We start from the raw sequence: 22,795 nt of genomic DNA on the forward strand, positions 1-22,795 counted from the left end.
AAGTCTTAAAGTACAGACAATGTGAACAATGCTACAGACAATACTACACGTTACACGGGAAAAGTAAGGTCCCACCATATCTTATCTGAGATGTTGCGTGGGGAGAAAGAGTGATAAACGTACAGTTTGCACTGCAGTGGGCAATTACCCCACTTCCCTCAGGTGTTGCGACAACCACCTGGACTGGGGAAGGACAGGGGCGCGCATGTGCAGGTTGTTCTAGCCGGCGGGGCGGGGGAGGCAGAAGCAGTGGCACCGGATCCGCGCGTGCGCCGGGGGAAGGGTTTGGCTGTGACACAGCGGCCGCCATCTTGGCAGTGAGACAGCAGCACTTCTGCTCGGGGAGGGAATGCCGCACTTGGAGATGGAGGAATATCAACACTCGGGGCCCGTGCAGCACCGCTTCTCCCCTTACAGCTTCAATGGAGGGTGAGCGTGAGGAGTCAGTAGCAAGAGTGCCCGCGGAGAGAGAGGGGAGGAAACTAGGCCCCAGCAAAGCTGTAACTAGGCCCCGGCAGTGGGGGGGGAAACCAGGCCTCGGAAGGGGGGTGGGGGTGTGCGGGGAGAACCAGGCTCCGGTAGGGGGGGCGGTGGGGTGGGGAGGGCGCGGGGAGCTGGGAGAACCAGGCTCCGGCAAGGATGTGGGGAGGGGTGCCGGGGTGGGTGGGAGAGAACCAGGCTCCGGCAGAGGCGGGGGGGAGGTGGGGAACCAGGCTCTGGCAGAGGCGGGGGGGAGGTGGGGAAACCAGGCTCTGGTGGGGGTGGGGAAACCAGGCTCGGGGAAGTTGGTTATGAATGGGGCAGGGAGAGGGGTAAATGACTTTGTGACGAGTGGTGTGGGTTAGAGGTGGGAGTCACGGGTCTGGGAAAGGGATGGTTTAAGTGGATCTGAGTCTGGGGATGTGGAGGAGGGGGGGACGATAAGGGCTAGGTTGTGTGTGGGAGTAACAGGTCTGGGAAAGGGGGTGCAGTAAACAGGCCGTGTGAGATTGGGAGATAGTGGGGGAGTGGTGACGAGTGAAGAAACAGGTCGCGGGCTGGGAGTAAGCAGCTGCGGAGAGAGAATAGAGCCAATATTTTGAGCCTGGATGACTCTGCGTCAGGGCTCTTCAGATTCCAGCATTTGCAGTAATTTGTTTTTAGATTGTGGTGCACAGAAATATTCAGGTTCATGTTGCTGACAAAACATCCACAGATGCTAGGCTTGGAGTATAAGAGTGAATTAGCATTGATCCTAGGCGGTACGAAAGAGAGCTTGATGCCCAGCTTTCACTTTCACTATATAGACAGGATATTCTCCACAGTGAACACTTTTAAATGCCAGTGGTTTCTGTGGCGATCTTTTCCTGCAGTTTGCGATGAGTGTATGTGGAGCTTGTATTTATTAAATTGCTAACACTTGTATTTTTGGTTCTGGTTGGGAGGTCTTTTCGTTTGTGTTTATGAACTAGGTAATGAAAGAAACCCTGGATTCCTTAGTGGTTTTGCTCTGAGATTTGATGTTCAGTGTGTTTGTACAGATAGATGTGCAGATTGACAGACTTAGGAACATGATTTGGCTATTAAGCCCTTGGAGTCTCTCTGTCAAACATGAAGGAACAAGAATTTAATTCCATAGATTATAGTAGATTTGAATATTAGACACTACACATAGTGGATAGCTGATCCCAAAACACCCTATTTGTTTTATCACCTGAGATAAATCCTACTTTATTAATAAAAAGAAGTGGTTAGAAGGAATACATTAGAAGAAACTGTTGTGAAACTTAAGTGGATGTTGCCACAATGGATTAAGAAGATAAATTAGTCTATTTAGGACAAATGATAAGTGAAGATGGTTGCTGTGATGTCAGATTCCGAAGAAGGATAGACTCATGCAGAAGTAATTTTGTGATTTTGAAAGTGTTAACAGCAAGAAAACTCAAGCTTTTAATAATGAAAAAAAAGTCTAGATGCTACATTTCATCCACTTGCTTGTTTGCCTGAGAAACCTGGACAATAAAGAAAGATCTGTGGAAGAAAATAGAGGTCTTTGAAATGTTGATGCTAAAAATCTCAGATACAGACTGTAAGACCATTAAAGAGGTGCTTGAAATTGCAAAAGCAAAAATAACGCTTTGACAAATGACACCCAGAAAAGAAAATGCTGGCGTTTCAGCCATTTGATCAGAGATGAAAAGCTAGTGGAATCTCTCTGAAAGGGCAAAGTGAAGGAGAGCAAAAAGACAGAGGGACTCAGGCATAGTTGAATGGCGGACGTCTCAGAGCAATTGTAGATGAGCTAGAGCGGATGTGTGATGTGCAAGGGGCCAGTGGTTACAGAATCAACTCTCACTTTTCAGAAATCACCCACCCCAACCCACAGAATTCAGAAAAATATTCACTTTAAATGGGGGGTTTGTTTTAGCTAAAGTACATTTTCAGATTAAAGGCACCTTGGTGAGAGTTGGTCTCGTGATGGTAGCAAGAGCAACAATGGGATGCCCATGTCTGTGATATAAGGGTATTTGCAAGCAACACCTCAAATTGACCAGGATCAGAGTAGATGCATGGGAAATTCTTGCTGCTGATCAGAATGCCTGGAGACAAGCAGTCAGGAAGGGTATGGAAAAATCAGAGGACAAAGTAAATGAACAAATGTTAGAAGAAAATTCAGTCTGTCGTGGGCCAGTGCTATTCATCTGCATAAGGGACCGTCCCTCGTGAATCGACCTCAATGGGCACGATAGATAATGTTCAGTTCAGGAATGACATTTGGAAAAGGCATAGTCCATCATCTCCTGAGGTTGACAGATGCCTACTGCTACTTTCCCCCAAAAACTAAACAATAAGCAGTTTGTTAGCCTCTTTAGAAAATCAAAAAATGAACTCTGTCACGTTTTCTTGGAAACCGTTCATCCCCTTCTGTGGAAATCAAGAAATATGGTTGAAAGAATGTGGATGTGGGCAACAGGAAGGCTGCACAACAGAGGTTTTTTGCAGAGACGAATAGCATTGAGTGCTGGAGGATATCTAGAAACCATCCTGGTGAAGTAATTTGTATTAAAATAATTTTCAGTAAATTATAGTTTAATCTACCTTGAACTGCAAAATAAAAGGCCACCTTTGATGGGAGTTTTTGTTTGTTTGGAACGTACTTCTGACGCTTTGATTTAATATTTTTTCCCCTGTATTCATTACTGAAGAACTGTGTTGGCATTAGCTGGCGAAGACTTTTCCATTGTTGCTTCAGATACACGACTAAGTGAGGGTTATTCCATTCATAGCCGGGACTCACCAAAATGCTACAAACTGTAAGTCCAAAAAGCAATGTTTTATTTGTACGATGTATTGTGGGCATAGTGGATGCAATCCCGTGGATTTTGACAGTTCCTTTTTTGTATCAATAGCTTTTGGTAGAACATCTCTGAGACTGAGTAAAAAAAGCACGGGTTCAATTGCCTGGTTTGTTCGATTATCTGACAGTGTGACAGAAGTGATACAGTTAGTCTCTTCCCACTCGCGTCTGAGAAGATATCTGCCAGGATTTCCAAACTTAATCTGTGAGAGGGAAAGGTTTGGAATTGACTGTTTACGAGGCAGAATGTCCCTAATACTCTTTATCACTATATTATCTGATTAGTTTGAAAGTGACATTTGTAGATTGACAAGGCAATCTTTGGGGTAAAATTCACAGCGAAGGAACTCTTCATGTGTGGCTCGTTTGATTTTCCTCATCAGATCACTCCAATGAATTATCCATTTTACCTTTGTTCTGTGTCTAATGACTCAAGACCCCGCTCCCCCCATACACACACACACCCCCAACACCCAGTGGCTTTAAAGTTCGATGTACACCAGAGGAAGGCAAGCTTGGGTGGTGGTTATTGCCACTGTTTAAATGCAGACTGTCTGTAATTGGTAACTTTGTGTTTACCTCTGATTTAGTGCCGATGTAGGCCAGTCCTGCCCCAAAGTTTCTGGCTACTGAATGGTTTCTCCTTCTCACACCTTACTTCTGTTAAATGTTAGGTCAATTAGGCCCCTTTTATTCCAACTTGTCAACAATTCCATTGGCGAGAAACATGCTGGTGGTTATCATGGCTCAGTAAATAGTACCCTAGCCTCTGATCTAATGGCTGAGTTCAAATCTCAGTCTAGGGCTTGAGCCCATAAGTCAAAACTGAAGCTATAGTCCAGTTACAGAAGGAATGCTGCACTGTTGGTGGTGGTGCTTTTCAGATGAAGTGTTAAATGGAGGATTTGCTTGCCTCAGGAGGATGTGGGTTATTTCCTTGTTGTTTGTTTTGTTTGGTGCATTATATTAAAGTTCCAACCAACCGGATTGCGATCTTGTTTTGATCTTTTAGGACAAACCAAACAGTGATTGGATGCACTGGATTCCATGGCGACTGCCTTACATTAACAAAAATTATTGATGCAAGATTAAAGGTATTTGTAAAATGCAGCAAAGGTATTCTGTTACTTTGGGCATTGAGCTGGGGGTTTGAAAGTATAGTAAGTGACATTGATTGGTAAATATTTATTTGGGTTTGCCAGCATTCAAGGTAATAAATCTGACCAATGGAGCAAATCCTGTTTTGGTCACTTGGCACCTTCAAGCACACTTTGATCAGTCTAGTGTGGCTAGTTGCAGTGTAAAGCTCCCACTGCTCTGTCGTAACACTGTTCCTTAGCTCAAACCTCTGAAGAGTAATTCCTTATGGAAAAACTGCTCCTTTAATCCCACTACAATCCCCTGTCACAATCCAATTAGAAATAGGACTTCTGGTGTTCTATGATTGAAGGACTGGAAGTTTCTTCCAGTGTAGTTCTAGGAGACTTTGTGTGGTGGTAATGTAACTGGATTAGTAATCAAGAGGGCCAGACAAATGTGCAAGGGACATGGGTTCAAATCCCACATGACAGCTAGTAGAATTTGAATTCAGTTATTAAATCTGTAATATAAATCTAATATCAGCAGTGATGACTGACAACTGTCATTGGTTTGTCATACAAACCTATCTGATTCACTAATGCCCTTTAGGGAAAGAAATCTGCTGTCCTTATTCGGTCTGGCCCACGTGTGACTCCAGACCCAGCAAGCCGATCAGTTCAAGGGCAATTAGGGATGGGCAACAAATGCTGACCTTGCCAGTGGCATCCACATTCCAGGAAAAGTTTGTTTCTGTATTTGATATTGCTTTTGAAGCTACAATAATTTGATGTATTTCAGATGTACAAACACTCAAACAATAAGACAATGACGAGTGGGGCAATAGCAGCAATGCTTTCTACAATTCTGTACTCTCGACGCTTTTTCCCGTATTATGTTTACAACATCATTGGTGGCCTTGATGAGGAAGGTGAGATTTGAATATAACAAAATACTGTATCTTTTGATTTTCCCCATCTTGCAATAATTTCCTCAGCATTGATCTGTTAGTTACTGTGGGAGATCATGAGTTGCTGTGTATTTCTTCTCTGCATGTTCCCAGCGACAGGGTACAGTAATTGTAAGACCTGTATTTATAGGCTGTTTTCAGAGTAGGATTGACAGATGCGTGCAAACAGGTTGCTATCCACCTGCTTTCCTGCTGTGACTTGTGTGTTCATATAACACCTCTGACAGCCCTGTTATGTCTCAAAAGCACTTAATGACTAATGCAGTACTTTTAAGTTCCTGTATCTTAGGAAATGTGGCAACTAATTTATACACAGCAAACTCCTACAAATGGCAGATTATGACCAGATCAGCTGTTTTTGTGATGCTGATCGAGGGATAAATATTTGCAAGACTGTGGAGCTAATTTTCCTGCTTCGAAATGGTGACATTGTTACAGTCCTGAGAAGGAGCAAAGGGTCTCGGGTTCAGCATTCCTTCTGAAAGGCTGCACCTACAACTGTGCAGTACTCCTCAGTATGGCACTGGATTGTCAGCCTAGATTTTATCCTCGACTCCCTTGATCCACACTTGAATCCGCAATCTTCTAATTAAGGTGAAAGTATTACCCCAGTACCACCGGGGTGGCTTGAGGTGCGTGTGTGTGCACCTTTGTGTTCTTGTCAGTCGTGGAGTCAGTTATGTCAGTCATGGGTTAGCCATGTAAATACTGTAGCTACAAGAGCAGGTCAAGGGCTAGAAGTCCTGCAGTAAGTAACTCACCTCCTGACTCCCCAAAGCCTGTCTACTATCTGCAAGATGCAAGTCAGGAGTGTGATTGAATATTCTCCACTTGTCTGGATGAGTGCAGCTCCAACAACACTCGAAGCTCGACAACATCCTGGACAAAGCACCTTGATTTGGACCCATCCAATCCCTCAGCTGCCAGTGAACAGTGTCTGCACTGTGCAACCTACAACATGCACTGCAGGAAATCTTAGAAACCCTACAGTACAGAAAGAGGCATTTGGCCCATCGAGTCTGCACCGACCACAATCCCATCCAGTCTCTACCCCCATATCCCTACATATTTACCCACTAATCCCTCTAACCTACGCATAACATGACACTAAGGGCAATTTTAGCATGGCTAATTAACCTAACCTATGCATCTTTGGACTGTGGGAGGAAACCGGAGCACCTGGAGGAAACCCACGCAGACACGAGGAGAATGTGCAGACTCCACATAGACAGTGACCCAAGCTGGGAATCGAACTCGGGTCCCTGGAGCTGTGAAGAAGCAGTGCTAACAACTGTGCTACTGTGCTGCCCTCACCAAGGTCCCTTAGGCAACACCTTCCAGACCTGCGACCGCTACCACCTAGTAGGACAAGGGCAGCAGACACATGGAAAACACCACCATCTGAAAGTTCTCCGAATCACTCACCATCCTGACTTGAAAATGTCATTCCTTCACTGTCGCTAGGTCGACATCTTGGAATTCCCTCCTGATCAGCACAATGGGTGTCCCTACACTTCAGGAACTGCAGCGGGCTCAAGAAGGCAGCTCACCGTCACCACCACCTCAAGGGCAATCTTGATGGGCAATAGATGCTGACCTAGCCAGCGATGCCCACATCTGAATTTTTTAAAATCAGTTCTTGGGAAGCTTTGGTTAAATCTTTTATTTTTGGTAGAACAATATTCATTGTGACTACCATTATTTCAGCAAAGCTGGATCCAAAATGAGGCTTAAAACCAGCTAAATAGATTACATACTATATGCCAGAAGTATATCACACCTGAAAAGGGAAAAGATAGGTCAAAGGCTTTGTGTCTCTTTTATTGATTTCTAGCTTCTGAGGTTTTGTCTTTTTGTTTGAACAGGTGTATGGCCATAAGAAATAAGAGCAACAGTTGAAACATAGGAAATAGGTGCAGGAGTAGGCCATTCGACCCTTCAAACCTGCACCGCCATTCAATATAACCATGGCTGATTATGCATTTTCAGTATCTCACTTTCACCATCTCTCCATAACCCTTGATCCCTTTAGCCAGAAGGGCCACATCCAGCTCCCTCTTGGCCCCAACAGATTTCTGTGGTAGAGAATTCTACAGGTTTCACAACTGAGTGAAGAAGTTTCTTGTGTCAGTCTTGAATTGCTTACCCCTTATTCTTAGACAATGACCTCTAGTTCTGGACTTCCCCATATTGGGAACATTCTTCCCACATCTAGCCTGTCCAGTCCTCATTAGGATTCTGACTGATCTGATTGTGGCCATAACTCTGCTTTGCTGTCCTCTATAACTTTACTCGCTTGTCAATTAAAAATCTGTCTAACTCCGCCTTGAATATATTCAATGATTCCACTTCCCCTGTTCTCTGTGGAAGAGAATTCCTGATTTGTCCTTCTATTCATCATAAGGTGGCGGGTTCATGTCCCACTGTCGTGTGTTAAGCATGTTACAGTACTGAGGGAGTGCTTTTGGACGTATTGTCTCTCAGATGATATGTTTAAATGAAGAACTATCTGTTTCCCTCATTTGGGTATCCATTTATCTCTCAGTTTGAACACAGTTTATTGGGTTGTGTATTTGAAAGCTGTATAAATTAGCTGCTGCATTTCCCTGTTACAACAATGGGTATGTTTTGAAAGTATTTTCTCGGCCTTCCTGTGGCTTAATATCATAATGTTGTGAAAAATAAAACATAAATGTAAGTTGTTTCTCATAATGTTGACTCACTACGGAATCAATAATACAGATCTGCACAAATAAGCTAGTGCTGGATTTGAACTTTTGTTTACAACTGGGTTTCTGATCTTTTTCCAATATCAGAAACTTACCTAACTTGAAAGAACCTGCGTGAACTAAATTCTGAATGCATTCATCCATGACGTGTATGTTTTCCCACTTTGAAATGCAGGGAAGGGTGCCGTATACAGCTTTGACCCTGTAGGGTCCTATCAGAGAGATGCCTACAAAGCTGGCGGATCGGCCAGTGCCATGCTGCAGCCACTTCTGGACAACCAGGTAACACCATTCGATCCAAGAACATCTCTAAACAATTGAATGACAAATGAAATCTATGCAGGACTGCATGTCTAAGCCATGCCCGTCCTGCTGCTCCTGTGGAGTGGATGGGAATCTGGATCATGACATACTCGATTTACCAGTCGGCAACGAAAATACTCAAAGTTAGGACATTTAGTATGTTTTTTTTCCTCTTTTAAATTGTAGCTTTGTTGTGATCACAGTTCACAGTTAAATGTGATGAATATTTGGAGATGGTGAAGACCTTAACTTGCTGCATTTCCTTTGCTAGATTGGATTCAAGAACATGGAGAATGTGGAACATGTCCCTCTTACACTGGAGAAAGCCCTCCAGCTGGTCAAAGATGTTTTTATCTCAGCAGCCGAGAGAGATGTTTATACTGGTGACTCTCTGAAGATTTGTGTCATTACAAACGAAGGGGTCAGGGAGGAGTTGCTGCCTCTCCGGAAAGATTGAGACCAAATCCCCTTCCCTGTTGATTTGAAATAGCCATTTTCCTTTTGCATCAGTAATGTACTTGCACTGGCAAATTCTTTTTGTATGCTTTGTTGTATATATACTGAGAAAATAAACTTTCCCACTGGTAATTCCTTTTTGCATTTCCAGGTGAAACCATACTTCTGAAGTTCTGTCGTAACAATGTCCCAAATGTGAGTCAGGCTGTCAGTTTTCCGCTAAAAGTTTCAGCTTTTTGAATCAAGTTTCCTCCCGTGCTCCTGTTTTGATGGTTATCTTTGTTGCTGGGGTATGAACCTCTGGGTACCATTTTAACCTCTGATAACTCCAAAATCGAATCGGGGCTTTATAATAAGGTGGAACATGCTTCCATAAAGTCATTCAGGTGAAGATTATCAATGTGTTTACAGAAAAGCTGGATAAACATGAGCAAGGACTACGTTAGGCTAGAGGAAAGATGGAGGAGGTTCAAGTGGAGCATAAACAGCAGCACGGACTGAATGGCCTGTTTCTGTGTTATATATTCTGCATTAGTTTTTGGTTTAATTTCATATTGTCATATATTAGTATACAGTGAAAGATATTGTTTCTTGAACCCTATATAAATATTACTGCACATAGAGAAGGAAATGCGAGAGTGCAGAATGTAGTGTTACAGTCTTAGCTAGGGCATAGAGAAAGATCAACTTAATGTGAGGTAGTTCAAAAGTTTGATGGCAGCAGGGAAGAAACTGTTCTTGAGTTGATTGGTATGTGAGCGCAGACTTTTGTATGTTTTTCTTGCCGGAAGAAGGTGGAAGAGAATATGTCCGGGGTGCGTGGGCTCCTATGCTGGCTGCTTTTCAGAGGCAGCTCCAACATCAATTGAGAAGCCCGACACCATCCAGGACAAAGCAACGTGCTAGCTTGGCACCCAGTTCACCAGTCAATCTTTCAACAGAGCATAATGGCAACAGTGTGTCCACCTACAGGATTTATATCCTTGCAGCACCTTACCAGGAGTCAGTAGATGGGAGGCTGGTTCATGTGACATACTGGGCTTCATTCATGACCCATTGCTCTTTCCTATTTGCCCTTGGGAAGGTGGGGCTGAGGTACTTTATTGAACTGCTGCAGATAATGTGGTGTAGGTCCAGGTGTGTAGACTCTGCACAGGCAGTGATCCATGCCCAGGAATTGAACCTGGGTCCCTGGCGCTGAGCAGCAGCAGCAGCACTAACCACTGTGCCACTCTCCTGCTCTGGCTATTGAGCTATCAATGCACATTGCGAAAAAATTACCCTATTGATGAATGGTAGACAAATATGGCACTTATTTTCTTGTATGAAAAGGATGTCATTATTGTTATTTAATCTGCTGGATAAACAAGGTCCAAGCTGACAAGCATTGCACCTCATATTGGGATTGATCTGATGCTGAGAAGTGATATTTTTCAGCTCACATGCCTGCCACAGAATGATTTTATTATCCATCGTGATATGAGTTGATTAAGGACCCCCCCCCCCCTTCTGGGTTTATGGTCTAGCAGTTCAAACTGCCCCTCTCTCCAGCACTAAACACACATTATCTGATCATTGCACTTGGTGCCAGCAGCAAGGCCTGGAAAACATTCAAGCTTGTTAGTTTGTGGTGCAAATATTATTTGCAACCATCTCCCAACAGCAGAGAATTCAATCACCTTGCCTTGATGTACCTTGACATTATCAAGTAAACTCCCAATATTTACGTCCGGAGGACTTTCATTGACCAGAAACTTAAATGGACCAACCATATCAATGTTGTGGTTTTAAGAGGGGTCAGATTAGGGTATTCAATTGTGAGTATGTCACTTCCTGACTCCCTAAAGCCTGACTGTTATCTACATGACAAGGCAGGAGTGTGGTGGAAAACACTTGCCCAGATGAATGCAGCTCCAACAACACTCGAGAAGCTCAACACCATCCAGGACAAAGCAACCCGCTTGCTTGGCACCCAGTTCACCAGTCAATCCTTCAACAGAGCATAGTGGCAGCAGTGTGTCCATTTACACGATTTACATCCTTGCAGCAATTCACCAGTCGCTGGACACAACTATTTAAAAATGTGACAGCACCAGAAGGTTTCCAATTTCAAGATTATGCACAGGATTTTACAGCCTCACTTGGGCGAGACTGGAAATTCCTGTCCAAAGTAACCAGAGGTTTCTATTGTCGAACCCTCGCCCATGCCAATTCTGTGGCAGGCCAGGTGGTAGAGTTCCTGCCTATGTCTCCTTGAACTTGATTTGCTAACCGGAGGAAATCGCTTATTGAATCTCATCATGATTTTAAGCATCAAAATCGAATCACCACCTCAACCATCTAAATTCCAGGGAATACCAGGTAAATCCACTTCACCAGACCCAACCAGCAATCGTAAGTAGGTGCTTCAGAAGACACAAAGATAGTTCGTTGGACACCCTCGGCAATTCAGTCTTGCTCAGCTAGTTTGGAAGAGACAGGGAATGAAGTCCAAGAACTGTCTGCCCTGGCCAGCTGGATTGCAGTGATCTTTTCCAGTCCTGTACTCATAATGGCAGTGGCTCTGCGGGCCAACTTTTATTAAAAATGACAATTGTACTGCTGGTTTTCCCAATTTCCCTGGCATTTCCTTAAATACTAGTTGATTTATCTTCATTTTTTTTGAGAAAACCCTAAACATTAAGGTTTAACTATACTTGTAATGAAACATTAACGGAACTACAGTTGCAATCAAATATTAGCAACATTACAATTGTGTGGCTGCGTTTTATAGACTATTCAGTGTTGTGTCCTCTGGGGGCATTGTGGTGGCACAGTGGTTAGCACTGTTGCCTCACAGCGCCAGGGACCCAGGTGTGATTCTCAGCTTCGGTCACTGTCTGTATGGAGTCTGCATTTTCTCCCCGTGTCTGTGTGGGTTTCCTCGGGGTGCTCCGGTTTCCCCTCTCAGTCGAAAAAATGTGCTGGTTAAATGGATTGGCTGTGCTAAATTCTCCCTCAGTATGTCCGAACAGGCGCCGGAGTGTGGCGACCAGGGGATTTTCACAGTAACTTCACTGCAGTGTTAATGTAAGCTTGCTTGAGACACTAATAAATAAACTCAAGGAATGGAGAGGATATTTAACAAAATACTGTGTGATATTACTGTGACGGGTAATGCAGAGGGCCCTGGTCTAATAATTCAAATAATGTGAGTACAAATCGTACAAGAGCATTCTGAGAATTTGACTTCAGATTTAAAAAGCTGAAATCAGTAAAAGTGACCATGAAAAGTTGTCAAAAAAAATAAACAGCCACGTTCTTTTCCAGTCTGGCCTACGTGTGAATCCAGACCTACAGAATGTGGTTGACTCCTAATTGCCCTCTGAAATGACTCATTGAGACACACTGTTTGTCAAAATTGCTACCCAAAGGCTGGTCATCTTCTCAAGGGGCCACTGTCAATGGGCAATAATTGCTGGTCTTGCCATTAATGTCCATATCAATGAATAACATAAACAACTGTAGAAGGTGTTAAGAGTTACTCAATCTATGGATGGTGTAATTGCCAACAGAGACACCAGAGGGAAACACTTCACGTTTTGTCTGCCTTGGTACAATGATCAAGGGGGTGATTTTCCCATCCTGCTGCGGTAATTTTTTAGCACAGCGGGCCGGGAGAATCTCACGGTGGTGGATTCGCACATGCACTCCCGCTCCAATAGCATCTCCCAGCGCTGGATTTCCAGCAGTGCTGGCAAGTGGGGTTAGGTGGGCAGGTCAGGGCCTTTCATGCATCAGTGCAGACTCGATGGTCCAAAGGGCCTCTTCTGCACTGTAGGCCCCCTGGCACTGCCCAAGGACAAAGTGCTAATGCCCAGGGGGCACCTTGGCACTGCCTATCAGGCATGCAGCAATGCCAAGGAGGTGGGGCCTGGTGGGGTAATTGGTGGGTCCTGCTGCCACTCTGCAGACAGGATGGGTAGTGGAAGAAGGGAGGCCAGTGAATTGGGTGGGCTGGGGAGTTTGGGTTCGGGGTTGAACATAAGAAATAGGAGCAGGAGTAGGCCATCTAGCCCTTCAAGCCTGCCCCGCCATTCAATAAGATCATGGCTGATCTGAAGTGGCTCAGTTCCACTTTCCCGCTTTCTCCCCATAACCCTTAATCCCCTTGCCTACCAAAAACCTATCTACCTGTGACTTAAATATATTTAGCGAGGTAGCCTCCACCACTTCAGCGGGCAGAGAATTCCAGAGATTCACCACTCTTTGAGTGAAGAAGTTTCTCCTTAACTCTGTTCTAAACTGCCCCCCCCCCTTATCTTGAGGCTGTGCCCTCTAGTCCTGCTGTCCTTTCTCAGCGGGAAGAACCTCTCCACCTCTACCCTATCCATCCCTTTCATCATCTTATACATCTCAATAAGATCCCCCCTCATCCTTCTAAACTCTAACGAGTACAAGCCCAGTCTATTCAGCCTCTCTTCATAGCTCAACCCCTTCAACTCCGGTATCAGCCTAGTGAACCTCCTCTGCACTCCCTCCAAGGCCAAAATATCCTTGCACAAGTGCGGCGACCAAAACTGCACACAGTACTCGGGCTGCGGCCTCACCAGTGCCCTGTACAGTTGCAGCAAGACCTCCCTACTTTTATATTCAATCCTCCTTGCTATGAAGGCCAGCATTCCATTTGCCTTCCTGACCACCTGCTGCACCTGTAGGCTGGGTTTTTGTGACTCATACACAAGGAGCCCCAGGTCCCTCTGCACCGTAGCATGCTGCAGCTTTTTGCCCTGTAAGTAGTAGTCCTTTCTACTATTATTCTGGGAATGGTCGGGGGGATCAACGATTGGGCCATGGGGATGGGGTGGGTTGCATAGCCAGCAACACAGGGGTTACAGAAAGTGTGACATGAACCCAAGATCCCAGTTAAGGCTGTCCTCATGTGTGCGGAATTTGGCTATCGCTCTCTGCTCAGCAATTCTACACTGTTGTGTGTTGTAAAGACCCCCTTGGAGAACGCTTACCTGAAGGTCAGAGGCCGAATGCCCGTGACCGCTGAAGTGTTCCCCAACAGGAAGAGAACACTCTTGACTGGTGATTGTCAAGCCATGTTCATTCTTCCATTGTCGTAACACTATCTGTAATCCCCGTGACTTGCCTGGGCTTGCAAAATCTCGCTAACTGTCCCGGCTGGAGGCAACGCACGTCTCTTTAACCTGTGCTTAACCCTCTCTCCACTCACATTGTCTGTACCTTTAAGACTTCATTATCTGTAAAGGCTCTCGTTCCAACCATTATTTTGTAAATTGAGTTTGTGTTTTTATGTGCCCTGTTTGTGAACTGAACTCCCACTCACCTGATGAAGAAGCAGCGCTTTGAAAGCCAGTGGCTTTTGCTACCACATAAACCTGTTGGACTTTAACCTGGTGTTGTGAGACCTCTTGCTGTGTTTACCCCAGTCCTACGCCAGCACCTCCACTTCTTGAACCACAGCAGTCCATGTGGTGTAGGTACATCCACGGTGCTGTTTCCCATTGGATTTCACAGAATCACTGAATACTGCTGTGCAGAAGAGGCCCTTCTATACTTCGAGTCTGCACCGATGCATGACCTGCCCACCTAATCCCACTTGTCAGCACTTGGCCCATAGCCTTGTTAATTTATTAATGACTATCTTGCAATTTATAACCTCTAATTCTGGTCTTCCCTACAAGTGGGATCTTCTTTCATTTTTTCTTTCGTGAGACATGGGCATTGCTGACAAGGCCAGCATTTATTGCCCATCCCTAATCGCCATTGCCACAACATTTCAGAAAGCATTTAGAAGGCAGCCACATTGCTGTGGTTCTGGAGTCACGTGTAGGCCAGACCAGGTAAGGACGGCAGATTTCCTTCCCTAAAGAACATTAGTGAACCTGATTTTTTTTAAACAATAATTGTTTCATTGGCCCCAAGGATGGCCTAATGATGTTATTATCAGACTATTAATCCAGAAACTCAGCTAATGTTCTGGGAAATCCCACCACGGCAGATGGTGGAATTTGAATTCAATAAAAAAAATCTGGAATTAAGAATCTACTGACGACCATGAAACTATTGTCGATTGTTGGAAAAAACTATCTGGTTCACTAATGTCCTTTAGGGAAGGAAATCTGCCATCCTTACCTGGTCTGGCCTACATGTGACTCCGGAGCCACAGCAATGTGGTTGACTCTCAACTGCCCTCCAAGGGCAGCTAGTGGTGGGCAATAAATGCTGGCCAGCCAGCGATGCCCATATCTCATGGATTAATAAATAAACAATTACAGAGGCTAGTTTTTCAATTCCACCAGCTGCCGTGATGGGCTTTGAACCCTTGTTTTTACAGAATATTACTAGCCCAGTGACATTGCCACTGCACCACCATCTCTCCAAGGCATACCAGACCCTTCATAATTAGATGATCCCCTCAACCTCTTTCCTAGTAAAATGTGCGTCAGTCTGTTCAGATGTTTTTAAGTTTAAGTTTATTAGTATCACAAGTGGGCTTACATTAACACCGCAGTGAAGTTGGTGTGAAAATCCCCTGGTTGCCACACTCTGGTGATTGTTTGGGTACACTGAGGGAGAATTTAAATATGGCCAATACACTTAACTTGTACATCTTTGGACTGTGGGAGAAAACCAGATGATCCAGAGGAAACCCACGCAGACATGGGGAGAATGTGCAGACTCCACACAGGCGGTGACTCAAGCCAGGAATCAAACCAGGGTCCCTGGTGCTGTGAGGTAGCAGTGTTAACAACTGTGTCATGATTTCTGATAAGGTACCACCCCTCAGTTCTAGTTTCATCCTCGTAAATCTTTCTTGCACCTACTCCAGCGCCTCAAGGATTATTTTTAGAACACTGTGGATCTGCCTGGTCCAGTGCTCACCACCGTAGCTCACACATGAACATTGGTGACTCAGACACGTGCTGGAGGACATTTAGCAATTGAAGAGGAAGGGGAAGAGAAATAGAATAAATGTTTAGTTAATGTGGAAAACAAGAGGGCGAACTGAAACCAAACGCTGGATAAAAATCCAAACAAGTGACTGGAGATTTAGAGATTGGAGCTGTATCACTTCCTGTAACAGGAGTGACTGCACACCATTCCGTCAATATTGAAGAAAATGTTACCTCTTGAGTTATGCCAAGGATAAACACAATAAAACAGCATGTCATCTCCACTGCTGCCTTTAAAAAGCTTAGGGAAATATTGGCTTTTATTTCGCTGTTGTTTTTAAACTTAATAGAGCCGCACTTAGGCCCATTTCCGTCTCCTTCGGATCTGTCTCCACTGAGGCCAATCAGATCTGGTTGGGATCACATTGCTGTTTGTGGGATCTTGCTGTGCACAAATACGCTGCTGCTTTTACCACATTACAACAGTGACTGTGCTTCGAGAAGTATCTCATGGGCTTTGAAGTGCTTTGCAACATCTGGTGGTTGTGAAAGGCGCTATATAAATGTACGTCGTTCTTTTTGCTTTCTAGGCTGCTGCCCTGACAAACAGACAATGAATTAATATCCTCATCAAAGTCAAACATATTGAAATGGAACCAGGTTGCATCAATCATCACTTAAAATACCAATTCTGTTTTCTATCCTCCTCCATCTTCACTTCTCCAATGTAGAGCGGGGATATATTTATTTATAAATAGTTTTTGAAAAGATTTTTTGTGTCAAAACCCTTGGGTGGGTCGCGTGACATCAGAAAATGGGTCACGAAAAATCACCCCAGGATGTGTCACTATTTACAGCACCCCCCCCTCCCCCCAGCGCCCCCCACCCCCTCCCATACCCACTCCCTGGACTCGAGCTGATAAAATGCTGCACTAATTAAATCTTTCCTCAGCTCTGGCATAACGGGTGGGATTTTTTGGCCACGCTTGCCCCAAGACTGGAAAATCCTGCCAGAGGTCAGTGGACCTTTGCATGCTCCACCCCGCTCCCCCCCCCCACCCTCGATTCCCGTGGCAGGCGGGAGTGGAAAATCCTACCCACCTTCTCCGTTTGCAGAGTCAGGTCTTGCCCAACACACTGCCTTCCTCACACTCTGCAAAAGCAGATTGATGATGGCCTATGGGTTCAGTGTGTCTCTGCTGTTCCTGCGCTTCTCCCCATTCCACCCACAGCCCCATTAAAACACACAGTGAGGAAATCCCCGGAATTTAATCTCGCCCAGGAAAACTCCACACTTTGTTGAATATTTTCTCTCTCTCTAAAAAAGTTATGGGTAGACAAACAAAATGGAAACAAGTTTCACTGATTTATAAATGGACTCGGGTTAGCTTGTTGCTCCTTTCTCTCTCTCTCTCTCTCTCACTCTCTTTCTCTCATTCTCTCTCCCCACTGTCTCTCCCTCCCTTTCTCTCTCTCTTTCTCTCACTCTCTCCCCCCACTCTGTCTCTCCCTCCCTTTCTCTCACTCGCTCTCTCTCTCTCTCACTGTCTCCTCCCTCTCTGTCTCCCTCTCACTCCCTTTCTCTCACTCGCTCTCTCTCTCTCAATCTGCCTTTCTCTCTCTCACTCGCCCTCTCTCATTCTCTCCCTCTCCCCCTCTCTCCCTCTCTCATTCTCTCACTTGCTCTCGCTCTCATTCTCTCCCCCCTCTCTCTGTCTCTCCCTTTCTCACTCCCTTTCTCTCACTCGCTCTCTCTCACTCTGCCTTTCTCTCTCTCACTCGCCCTCTCTCATTCTCTCCCTCTCCCCCTCTCTTCCTCTCTCATTCTCTCACTTGCTCTCTCTCATTCTCTCCCCCACCTCTCTGTTGGACATGAGCCAAAAGAAAAGTGGCAGAGCACGAAGAACAGGGAACATGTCCTCTCTCTGTCTGACCCCAAAAATTTCTCCCTCTCCCTCCCTACTCTCTCTCTCCCTTGCTCTCTCTCTTTCTTTCTTTCTCTCTCTCTCACCTTCTCTCATTCTCTCTCTCTCTCTCGTAGAGTCATAGAAGTTTACAGCATAGAAACAGGCCCTTCGGCCCAATTTGTCCATGCTGCCCTTTTTTTAAAACCCCTAAGCTAATCCCAATTGCCCATATTTAGCCCATATTGTCTATACCCATTGTACCCACGTAACTATCTAAATGCTTTTTAATAGACAAAATTGTACCCGCCTCTACCACTACGCCTGGCAGCTTGTTCCAGACACTCACCATCCTCTGTGTGAAAAAATTGCCCCTCTGGACACTTCTATATCTCTCTCCTCTCACCTTAAACCTATGCCCTCTAGTTTTAGACTCTCCTACCTTTGGGAAAAGATATTGACTATCTAGCTGATCTGTGCCCCTCATTATTTTATAAACCTCGATAAGATCACCCCTCAGCCTCCTACGCTCCAGAGAAAAAAGTCCCAGTCCATCCAGCCTCTACTTGTAACTCAAACCATCAAGTCCCGGTAGCATTCTAGTAAATCTTTTCTGCACTCTTTCTAGTTTAATAATATCCTTTCTATAATAGGGTGACCAGAACTGCACACAGTATTCCAAGTGTGGCCTTACCAATGTCTTATACAACTTCAACAAGACATCCCAACTCCTATATTCAATGTTCTGGCCGATGAAACTAAGCATGCCAAATGCCTTCTTCACCACTTTGTCCACCTGTGCTTCACTTTCAAGGAGCTATGAACATGTATCCGCAGATCTCTTTGTTTTGTAACTCTCCCCAGTGCCCTACCATTAACTGAGTAAGTCCTCTCACTCTCTCGCTGTCTGTCTCACTCTCTCATTCTCCCACTTTCTCTTTCTCTCCTTTCATGCTTCCTCTCGCTCTCTCTCACTCTTTTTCTCTCCCGCTGTTAGTTCTCACTCTCTCCCTCCTTCTCTTTCTCTCTCTCCCTCTCTCACTCTCTCTCCATCTCTCGCTCTCTCCCTCTCTCACTCTCTCTCCGTCTCTCGCTCTCTCCCTCTCTCTGTCTCTCGCTCTCTCACTCTCTCTTTTTCCCTTTCCCATTCTCTCTCTCTCCCTCTCTCTTTCTCTCTCTCTCTCTCATTATCTTTCTCTCTCACTCTCTCTGGCTCTCTCTCTCATTCTCTCTCTTTCTCTTTCTCTCCCTTTCTCTCTCCTCTCATTCTCCCTGCCTCGCTCTCTCTCTCCCACTCTTACTGTCTCTCGCTCGCTCTCTCTCACTCTCCCTTTCTATCTCTCTCTCTCTCTCTCCCTCTCTCTCTCTTCCACTCTCTCACTCTCCCATTCTCTCTCTCTCACTCTTTCTCCCTCTCTCACTCTCTCCCCTCTCTCACTCTCTCCCCTCCATTCTTGAGGGATCTGTCTGATTTGGGATGATTCAGTTTAAACCCAGCATCTCCCAGGGCTGTGAGGCAGACAGGAATCAGCCTCTCAGTAACAACTCCAAGTGTCACTATAGACCACCAGCCCAGGCTGCGAACAGGACACTCTAACCCATTTAAACCCTTTTCTCACAATTGGCAACTGGACCCTTCTTGTCTAACCCACTCTCCACTGCCCCATGGACTGAACAAGAAGAAGGGATTCATTCTGATCCCGAAAACTATTTCTATTTAAGAAATCAGAAGATACTTTGGTAGGAATAATGGTAGGAAGGATTATTATTTACAGGGCGAAAAACTGCAGCAGGCGATGGTGCAGAGGGACCTCGGGGTCCTTGTGCATGAGTCGCAAAAACCCAGCTTGCAGGTGCAGCAGGTGGTCAGGAAGGCGAATGGGATGCTGGCCTTCATAGCGAGGGGGATTGAATATAAAAGTAGGGAGGTCTTGCTGCAGCTGTATAGGGCATTGGTGAGGCCGCAGCTGGAGTACTGTGTGCAGTTTAGGTCACCGCACTTACGCAAGGATATTTTGGCCTTGGAGGGAGTGCAGAGGAGGTTTACTAGGCTGATGCCGGAGTTGAGGGGGTTGAGCTATGAGGAGAGGCTGAATAAACTAGGCTTGTACTCGTTAGAGTTTAGAAGAATGAGGGGAGATCTCATTGAGACGTATGAGATGATGAATGGGATGGATAGGATAGAGGTGGAGAGACTCTTCCCGCTCAGAAAGGACAGTAGGACTAGGGGGCACAGCCTCAAGATAAAGGGGAGGCGGTTTAGAACGGAGTTGAGGAGGAACTTCTTCACTCAAAGGGTGGTGAATCTCTGGAATTCTCTGCCCGTTGAAGTGGTGGAGGCTGCCTCGCTAAATATTTTTAAGACGCGGGTTGATGGGTTTTTGATAAGAGAGGGGATTAAGGGTTATGGGGAGAGGGCGGGAAAGTGGAACTGAGCCACGACAGATCAGCCATGACCTTATTGAATGGCGGGGCAGGCTCGAAGGGCTAGACGGCCTACTCCTGCTCCTATTTCTTATGTTTTATGTTCTTATGCACAGACAGTGGTCATGTTCCACAAATTCCAGGAGAATTTCCAACTTTCCCAATCTACTTGTACTCGCCCCCTTTGCTGCTTGAAACAGGACACTGCAATGCAACATTCTAACTGGACTCACGCCACCATTCCCATAAACATCCTCATTTCAGTGCCTGCTGCAGACCAGGAAATGGTTTTCAGAAAACCAACACTTTTTCAAGAAGTTGGCCGGGATTTTACGACTTTGCCCGGACGAGGCTTGTAAAATCCCGCCTGAGACCAACGCAGAATTCCGTTCTGTGAGCCTCGCCCGCCCCGATTCCAGGGCAGGGGAGGCAGTAAAATTCCGGCCATTGCATCACATCATTGTGGCTCGAAAATGCCGGCCGTTTGGTTACAGTGGAAAAGGCTTGAAAAAGACTGGGGTTTAAATAAGTAGCAGATCTAGAAAGCAGTAGGAATGGCTTTCAGATAACAAACAGTCTTGTAATAACACTGACTGAAATGGAAGCACGCTTAAAGTTTTAAAGTTTATTTATCAGCGTCACAAGTAGGCTTACGTTAACACTGCAATGAAGTTATTGTGAAAATCCCCTAGTCGCCACACCTGTTTGGGTACACTGAGGGAGAATTTAGCATGGACAATGCACCTAACCAGCACATCTTTCAGACTATGGGAGCAAACCAGAGCACCCGGAGGAAACCCACGCAGAGAGTATAGAGTATAAAAGTTGGCATACGATGTTGCAGTTGTATAGAACGTTGGTTAGGCCACGTTTGGAATACTGCGTCCAATTCTGGTCACCACACTACCAGAAGGACGTGGAGGCTTTGGAGAGAGTGCAGAAAAGGTTTACCAGGATGTTGCCAGGCATGGAGGGTCTTAGCCATGAGGTGAGATTGAGTAAATTAGGGTTGTTCTCCCTGGAAAGACGGAGGTTGAGGGGCGACCTGTTAGAAGTTTATAAAATCGTGAAGGGCATAGTTAGGGTGAACAGTTGGAAGCTTTTTCCCAGGTTGGAAATGACAAGCACAATGGGTCACAGGTTCAAGGTAAGGGGGAACAAGGTTCAATACAGATATACAGGGGATGTATTTTACACAGAGGGTGGTGGACGCCTGGAATGCATTACTAAGCAAAGTGGTTGAGACAGACATGCTAGGATCATTTAAGACTTATCTAGATAGCCACATGAACGGACTGGGAATAGCGGGATACAAACAGATGGCTTAATAGAATCATAGAACCCCACAGTACAGAAAGAGGCCCTTCGGCCCACTGAGTCTGCACTGACCACAATCCCACCCAGACCCCACCCCCACATCTCCACACATTTTACCTGCTAATCCCATCTAACCTAAGCATCCCAGGACACTAAGGGGCAATTTTAGCATGACCAATCAACCTCACCCGCACATCTTTGGACTGTGGGAGGAACAGTGTTTAGTCAGGAACACAAGATAGGTGAGCATGGGAGGGCTGAAGGGCCTGTTCTTGTGCAGTATTCTTCCTTGTTCAGACACGAGGAGAACGCGCAGACTCTGTATAGACAGTGGTTCAAGCCGGGAATCGAACCCGGGTCCCTGACACTGTGAGGCAGCCGTGCTAACCACTGTGCCACCCTAAATATTAAAACAAATTAAAACTCAAATTCACAAAGAAATTGGATAACAGTAGCAGATCCACATTATTCTCCTCAGAGAGATTTGACAATTGATGATGCGTAAGTGCAGGATTCTTCCCTGAAGCTCAGCTTTCCAGTAACATAAACAGAGTGATTCAGTGTCCCTTCTCACCCACAAGACGAATTTACAACTGCTAACATCACAGTCTATCATTCTGCAATAGTTTACAGTAAGATATCATGATTACTGGAACATTTTGAATGTTATGCACTCCCTGTAAATATCCTTCTTCCCTGTGGTCATTGTTTATGGTCACATTTTCCCTTTTGCCCTTGAAATTCCCGGAATTTCCCATTCAGTTTTGCTGTGTCAATTGTCACAATGTCATTGCAGACTTCAGCCTCTGGGCGATGCTTTCCTTCGCTTTCTGAAATCTCCTCGAAACCTTTCACCATCTCGTATATTCAAAAAAAAACTTGTAACCATCATCTGACCAAGATTATTCTGCATTTACAGAGTGCCTTTGTTGTAAAAATATCCTCCCTGGGTATTTCACAGAGCTGTAACCAGTCAAATCATAAACACTGAGGCAAAGAAGATGATGTGAGAAAGTGTGACCAAACACTGGGCGATGGAGTCGAGCTTAAAAAGGAGGGGTGGAAGGTCAAGAGAGAAAATTCCGGAGCTTATGGCCTAGGTGGCAGAGGGCACAGACAGTAATGGGACAAAGATTGGTTCGGGTGCATTAGCAAACCAGACTCAGAGGAGTGAAAGGTTGTAGGGTTTGAGGAGGTGAGAGAGATGGAGAGAAGCCAGGCCACAACAGGGGTTCAAACACAAGGGTGACACTTTAAGATTGGAGGCACAGGGATCCACTGCAGGTCAGAGCGGGATGATAGAATCGTACAGTGCAAAAGAGGCCCTTCGGCCCATCGAGTCCACACTGGCACGTGTGAAACACCTGACCTTC

General features: G+C 45.4%; 1 protein-coding gene across 1 annotated transcript; it reads left to right on the top strand.

Annotated features, from left to right (window-relative positions):
- The first annotated feature begins 284 nt into the window (after positions 1–284).
- Positions 285–9,004, top strand: psmb1 (proteasome 20S subunit beta 1). Its single transcript, XM_080200806.1, has 6 exons — positions 285–429; positions 3,186–3,293; positions 4,350–4,431; positions 5,216–5,345; positions 8,289–8,395; positions 8,688–9,004. Exons 1-6 carry the CDS (start codon positions 350–352, stop codon positions 8,871–8,873), a joined length of 693 nt encoding a protein of 230 aa, XP_080056932.1. The 5' UTR covers positions 285–349; the 3' UTR covers positions 8,874–9,004.
- Positions 9,005–22,795: the final 13,791 nt, after the last annotated feature.

Source organism: Carcharhinus amblyrhynchos, chromosome 12 (assembly GCF_965287045.1).
Source record: "Carcharhinus amblyrhynchos chromosome 12, sCarAmb.v2.hapA, whole genome shotgun sequence".
Lineage (NCBI taxonomy): Eukaryota > Metazoa > Chordata > Chondrichthyes > Carcharhiniformes > Carcharhinidae > Carcharhinus > Carcharhinus amblyrhynchos.

What these genes read in the sequence shown, in the direction of transcription:
- psmb1 (XM_080200806.1), top strand. Translation starts at nt 350, where the DNA reads ATGCCGCACTTGGAGATGGAGGAATATCAACACTCGGGGCCCGTGCAG. An exon ending in CCTTACAGCTTCAATGGAGG is followed by an intron (nt 430 to 3,185) that starts GTGAGCGTGAGG and finishes TCATTACTGAAG; the next exon opens with AACTGTGTTGGCATTAGCTG. An exon ending in TGGTGGCCTTGATGAGGAAG is followed by an intron (nt 5,346 to 8,288) that starts GTGAGATTTGAA and finishes TTTGAAATGCAG; the next exon opens with GGAAGGGTGCCGTATACAGC.